The sequence below is a fragment of the Carassius gibelio genome, chromosome A6 (genome assembly GCF_023724105.1).
Source record: "Carassius gibelio isolate Cgi1373 ecotype wild population from Czech Republic chromosome A6, carGib1.2-hapl.c, whole genome shotgun sequence".
In the NCBI taxonomy this organism is placed as follows: Eukaryota; Metazoa; Chordata; class Actinopteri; order Cypriniformes; family Cyprinidae; genus Carassius; species Carassius gibelio.
Window position 1 is genome coordinate 14,985,678 of NC_068376.1, and position 6,886 is coordinate 14,992,563.

General features: G+C 32.1%; 1 protein-coding gene across 2 annotated transcripts; it reads right to left on the reverse strand.

Annotated features, from left to right (window-relative positions):
* Window positions 1–496: 496 nt before the first annotated feature.
* On the reverse strand, window positions 497–5,366 carry LOC128015501 (uncharacterized). 2 transcript variants are annotated; one of them, XM_052599366.1, is made up of 8 exons: window positions 5,273–5,366; window positions 4,254–4,324; window positions 3,614–3,925; window positions 3,184–3,501; window positions 2,606–2,731; window positions 2,137–2,166; window positions 1,618–1,664; window positions 497–1,446 (listed from the first exon to the last, which is right to left on the reverse strand). In XM_052599366.1, the coding sequence occupies exons 2-7, from the start codon at window positions 4,315–4,317 to the stop codon at window positions 1,627–1,629; spliced, it is 888 nt and encodes a 295-aa protein (XP_052455326.1). In that variant the 5' UTR covers window positions 4,318–4,324; window positions 5,273–5,366; the 3' UTR covers window positions 497–1,446; window positions 1,618–1,626. The 2 variants fall into 2 exon arrangements, with proteins under 2 accessions (XP_052455326.1, XP_052455327.1); XM_052599367.1 differs by lacking the exon at window positions 2,137–2,166.
* Window positions 5,367–6,886: the final 1,520 nt, after the last annotated feature.

Below are 6,886 nucleotides of genomic sequence, written 5' to 3' on the forward strand. Positions count from 1 at the left end.
GTCAAAAGCAATCTAAAAGTAATCAAAAAGTAATCTGATTATATTACCTTAAAATTTTAAAAAGTTATGGCACTGAGACTAATTTTCAAGTAATTTATCCAGCTCTATAAATGAAATAAATGCACAATAAATAAAAAAGGAAAACAAATAATAATAAATACATTTAAGAATGTAAATGTGCATTGCTCATTGTTAGTTCATGTTAGATAATGCATTAATTATGGTTAACGGATGAGGCCTTATTGTAAAGTGTTACCAAATAACTGTTACAAAAACTCTAAGTCTAAAAAGAAACTAGGTCAGTTAGTAACTGTTAGACTAGAACATCAAAAATTGTCCACTTCATCACTGTTTTTGTTATTATTATTATTATTATTATTATTATTAATATTATTATTATTATTATTATTATTATTATTATTATTTATAGAGGTTATTGAAAAAGATACCAGATACCCATCAGCTGTAAAGTGACAATTTAAAGATAGCAAGAAGATTAAATGTATTTTTTTCCTTTATTGCAGAATGGTTAAAAATACATTTGTACATTACATTTGTATACATAGTGGTTAAAGATTAAACATCTCTCTACAGTTGCTGTACTCACTGAAAAATCACCACATTACAAGTCAAGCATCATTCACTTCACTTTTAAATGATCAGAATCTGAAAATGAAAGCTAAATGTCAGACTTATTTGAAAGTTACTATCATTGAGGTGAAGTGTAAGTGACCAGTGATACAATGGTAGCAGTATAAACACGATTACAAAAAAAAAAAGTGTATAACATTTTTTACATTAATGTTTGATTCATAAAACTTAGAATAAATGTTTTTAATTTAATTTAATTTGTAAAACACTTACCTAATAAGCCTGAATATTGTTACTAAGATGCATTACAGGACAATATCACCACAAAACCCTCAGTGAATTGTGACAGTAAAACCCAAAAGTGTCAGTAGTGATGGAAAAAAAACCTAGAAATATATAAAACACTTTTTACAAAACTATATTTAGATTTCGATATTGTAAACTATTTCTTAAAACTACAACTGTCATTTTATGAAATTTGTAAAATAATCATGAATAATGATTTCTTACCAGGCTTAAGAAAGCATTTGCAAAATTCCTCAAATGTTCAGAAAACCTCCAAAACCCTTTTTAAAACTCTTGTTTATATTGATGTTGTCATTAATTTGACAAGTATTAGTGTATATGATCTCTAAAGCCACAATTAATCTTAAATGTAAAGAGAAGTTTACAGATTGTTAAGTCTTGTATGTAATCTTACAGTCATTACTTGCCCACATATAACAAACAGCTGCCATTTTCCTTACGCCTTCACTTTGGTTTCGGTCAAATGGCGGCTGCGCTGACCTCAGTATGAAAATCAGGCTTTATAGTTTCAATTTCATCTCCTGATATTAGAAGCTTCAATTCCCAGGACTAATAAAAAAATAAAAAAAAAAACAATAAAAAACACATATATAAAGTACAAATTTCAATCATGTAACTAAACTTACAGGCTAAAACAAATAAAAAACTGTTAACCATTAAGTGAAAAAACATGTGTAGTATTGTTTTGATCTTTGCCAAAATGCAAAAATGATATCCTACCTGATGTTACTATTTTTCCGGATCATCACCGTTTCCTTGTTCATAACCTATTTAAAAATAACATTTCATGCATTACTCACTAATAGGAACTTATAAATATATTAGTGCAGTATAAACAGTAGTATCTGTTTGCAGTCACTGGGACTGCAGAAGCTTATCCCACTAACCACCAAAAATGAGAGGGTTGCACCAGAAAGAAGAATTAAAACCTGTGCCAAACAAACCATGCAGATATTCCCTCATGGGAGCAGCCGACAGAGAGTGAGAGTGCTGTGTATTAGAATTAACCACTTTCTGTACTTTTCCACCAAATCTGCTTTCAGATATATCTACATAGATTTTTAACTCAAGATTAAAAAAAAGAAAAGAAAAGTGGGAAAGTGAAACAGATGATCAGTATGGAGGAACTATTCCAATGTGCAGCTAAAAGGCCTAGTTGAAACAGAAACAAAGAGGTCTTATATAGAAGATGTTTAACCAAACCCAGGGTTAAGAAACAATTACACAAATGTAACATACTTAGAATAGGATTGGCAGAAGGTCGTCTATCTGTAAATAAATTCAGTGCAAAGTTACCTGATATTACTGCTGACTAAAACCTATACTGTTAAATAGTCTTTAAGAACTAAAGAGAAGTGAAAGCACCACTTCACAAAAGCAAGCTCACTGCAGTTTCAGTTATAGAAAAAGAAGCAAGTCTGGACAGTCATGTTATGTCTAAGTACATTTAACAATCATGATAAGGAACTAAGTCTATGCTATCTGTTTTTCAGTAATACATGAACTTCCTGATACAAGATCTGCTGAGGCACATTCTTTCTAACTTTAAACATTGCCACATTTCCCCTTTGAACACAAATGAGTGAAAAGCCTGTGTTTCAAAGAAATCCCATCTGAAGAAATTACTCAAATGTATATGTTAACATAAAATAAGAGCAAACAGAAGTTAATTTGTTACCCTTAGAATGAGTATTAAAGGCATACTCACGAGTATGATTTCTTTTTCTGAAAAACAACAGAGCAAACAGCAGGCCAACAATAAGCGATCCAATGACTATCGCAACAGCGACAATGCTTTTTGTATTAGATGCTGAAGAAACCATGTTTTTTTCATCTGGAGAAACAAAATGCATTCAATTCACATGAGCACAGATTCTCCATGACAGTGTTCTAAAAATATATAATGAACTAAAAGATTATATTCAATACAATAAGCCTTTTTAGAAATCTGCTGACCCACTAAAATATCTCTAGTAGACTATCATGTGGCAGTGGCAGTACATTATTGCACTCCTGTAAATTGTATCGCTAAGACAAAAATAGACTAAGGATACCAGCAAAACAATATACTATTATTCAAATCTCAATTGTTCTTTGTCTCAAAACTTTCATTTTGAGAATGCATATTTTCACACAATGAAATATGATTATATGAACACTCTTTAAATTGTGTTCTACTGTCAACTCTAGACATAATAGCAGATTTTTTTCAGCAGACCATCTCTGTTGCACAACTTGCTTGCTATGTAAAATAAGTACTCATAGAGATAAGAAAATTAAGCTTACTTATAACAGGTGTGATATTCAGATAGTTTTCTCCGACTTTTACATATTTACTATTATAGACGATGCATCTAAATGGTCCCCATTCCAAGAAGATAGACTTGAAAGTCAGTTTGCTAGACAAAGCCACAGATTTTGCACTGCCGTTGTCCTTGGGGTCTTTTGTCAGCACTGAATTCGAGGTCCAATTGTTTCCAGATTGGTCAAACCAATTAATAGTGCCTGCTGGGAAGCCGTCGGTAGCATTGCAGTAAAGGCTGACAGGTCCTCTATCCATTACCTTTTCAGGCCATGTGCTTGTGACAGGATCCTTGTACTTCGCTTTATTGAGAAAGAGCAAAACAATAAGTACCAAGACTCTTGAAAGCGGGGCAGTGTGCTTGTATGTATTTTTAATCATAATGACTAAAGAAATTAAAATTAAAAAACTCACCTGTGACACTGATGGAAAGTTTAATTTTTTTAAAACCACTGTCTGTTATAACATGGTAGAGATATTCACCCTCATCAGAAAACATTGTTTTAGAGATTTTCAGAGATGGACCCTTTGCTGAGTTTTCAAGACTAAAGCGTTGATCTCCTGATCTTTTTGATTCTTCTTGGCTAAATAATGGCTCATCCTCTCCAACTTTTGTTAAATAAACTGCAACTATCTCAATATCTTTTATGTCTTTGAAATAGCATCTGATAACTGTGGTCTCAGCAAAAATTCCAACTGTAGGCGGGCATTCCAGTTTCCACAAATCTAAAGAACATAGGATTACAAACATAAAATTTGGATTGTGGTACTTCAGAGGAAGCAGAACAAATTTCCTGTGGTTAACATATCTATAATTAAAGGAATGGTCATGGCTTTATACAAGTACATTTCTGCTGACAGAATGTGGCATGCTGTTGATTAACCACAGAAAATAATGAACTTATTGTACTGACCCTGGAACATAAACTGCTTTAAGCACCTCAAACAGTGATAATCTCTAGTAATGTGGGTAGTTTCCTTAAACCCTAAAATTAATTTTAACACTGAAAAACAGCAAATGCAATTAATCTATGTAGTAAACCATGTAGCCTACCTTTGCCGGACCTCACAGCAAGTATGAAGAGAGAAACCACACACACAATCTTCACTGAAGACATGTTTACTCTGAAAGAAGAAGTCAAAAAGAGACTTGCTAATTACAAAAAAAAAAAGAAAAAAGAAAAAAAGGAAAATAAAATGATGGTGCATACTTGTTGAGATCGAACCCAATATCTGTACATTCCTACTGTATTGTAAACGTTTGGACTGGGTTTCAAGAAGCAATGTGTACAATGATATTTCATAAAAATAAAAAAATAAAAAAGATAAATCCAGAATATGGTTCTTAATCAAAAAACTATGTGCAAGTAACCATGGTCACTGACAAGCATAAGTAATCGATTACATCTGAAAGAGTTTAAAGATAAACAGAAAGCTATATTCTTAATGCTGATAGCCTAGTATTTTCAGGAAGAAAAGAAAATGTGACATTGCAATAGTTTTTGCTAAATCATCAAGTATGTATACAGGTTTCTTTGTGAATTTACAACTATATCGCCATTAATTCAGACAACCCATCAAAATAATTGGTCATTCCCCATAAACTATAATATAAATAATATAATATAACTATTAACATTTTGTTCCATTTTATAATTTCTTAAATTTGGTGTTTAACAAAGTATTAATTTTATACCAGTAAATTAAAAAAATAAATCCCCCCAGAGGCCATGTTAACCCAACTTGATATATTTTAGCGTTAGAAGTACTGTTCTCATGACAACGCATGCGCCCAGAAAGGTTTAATGCGTGAATAGTTCCGTGTATGAAACGCATTAATAGAATCTAGCCTATACCAAATATGTTTCACTGCTCACGACAAATAAGCATAAGAGAGAGATAATGTTACACATCCCATTAATATGCCAAAATCTTAAAGCCATTGTCTTTTATTCTAAGCGGTATGTTTATATATTCTAGTTAAAACAAACCGTTGCTGGTAGATAGTTCACGCTAACAAATATTAAATTATGACACACTCGGATTCAGACCTAAATAGCAGAGAAAACTTACTTGGTCAAAGTTCTTCAAATGGACAATGCGACGAGAACACAACCAAACGAATTATGAAGGACAGGCTAGTTTCACTTTCATTATGAAGGGAGATTTTTTTTTTTTTTTTTTTTTTAGCCACACCCATTGGTGCTGGCCTGTTGTTAATTAAATACTGGCGCTGTTTCCTCAACAACACAACATATAGCCTCTATAAAACTAAACAGGGCCGGCTCGTGGCAAAGGCGACATAGGCAATTGCCTATAGGGCGCAAAATGAATAGGGGGCTCCTAAAGCCATAAGCAAATACTTTCTGACAGTTATCATAATTTTAGTACTGATCGATCATCGAACTGATTAATATGATGTTAGAATAAAATAAAAGAGACATAAACGAAAACTCATAAGATTTGACATCATGTAATATTATACTAATTTAAACACTTTCTGCGTCATAATGTATTAACTATGCATGGCGAACGCAGTTTAAAATAGTTTTGCCATTCATGTGCTCTTAAAGTACATGATCGATGACCTTTTTTTTTTTTTTTTTTTTTTTTTTGTATGACATTAAAGTTATTTTTAGAATAGCTGTACATACATAGGTTAAGCAAGACAATTGTGATTATGTCTGAGAACTTTTTACCTGCATGAAGACAGCCTTTATTAGGAAGCAGTACAAATATTTGGAGCTTCCTTTAGTCTGTTCCTTATATTTTTTAAGAATACAAGAATAAACACTTTTTTCTTAAAGAATAAAGAATCACAATTGTCCCTTATTTTCCATTTCTGGAGTTAATTGGCACCCTATTGACGACTGATATATTTTGACTCCTCTGACAGCAAAAAAAATTAAATAACAACAACAACAACAACATCAAAATATCTCTTGTTGGAGATATGGAAAAAGTAACAGATCAAAGAAAATGGACAATAGAAAACACAAAGGTGGTACTGAAAAGGCCAGTACAAAAAAAAAAGGTGCGCCAGTCTGAGGCATGGAACTCCAGGGCTGAAAATGGGCATGCCGGGTGCACTCTGGGCCTGTAGGACTATAATCTAGCGTTCATAAAATGAAATAGGCTGCTTTAAGTTTAAGTAGCCTAATTTTCCACTATATGCACAAAATTGAAATGAAAGGAATAGGTATGGTAATTAGACTAGCTAGCTAGTTAACTGGCTAACATCTACAAATAAATTACAAAATGTTGCCTTTATTTAGTTGCCTTTGTTATCTGTTAGAATTGTTTAGGCATTTTAAATTTGTCATATTTCTCTTTGTTGTAATAAGTACTTATCACTGCATAGTTGTGGGAGTAGCTCATGGTCTCTTCAATAGGCTATTTTAACAGATTCACTCATATAATACCTACAAGGCGCTTCAACATCTACAACATATATTTAAATAAACTAATTTAGTTAATTAACTTTCAGCAAAATGTGTTTATTTCAATGTAGCTAAAATAAATTGATTCCAACCACTTACCATAAAAAAATATATATTTTGTAAATTCAATGAATCATTTTTTTCAGTGTAATCTGGCTGGAAGAGTGGGAACTTGTAGGGAAAAAGCAGCATCTATTCAAAATCATTTCAAATTGATTGTTAAGCTAAAAGCTAAGGCATTACTGCA

Coding starts and splice junctions, on each gene's coding strand:
- LOC128015501 (XM_052599366.1), bottom strand. CDS start 4,317: ATGTCTTCAGTGAAGATTGTGTGTGTGGTTTCTCTCTTCATACTTGCT. Junction 3,926..4,253: donor TGCTGTGAGGTCCGGCAAAG/GTAGGCTACATG, acceptor TATGTTCTTTAG/ATTTGTGGAAACTGGAATGC. Junction 1,665..2,136: donor TTCTGCCAATCCTATTCTAA/GTATGTTACATT, acceptor ATTTTTAAATAG/GTTATGAACAAGGAAACGGT.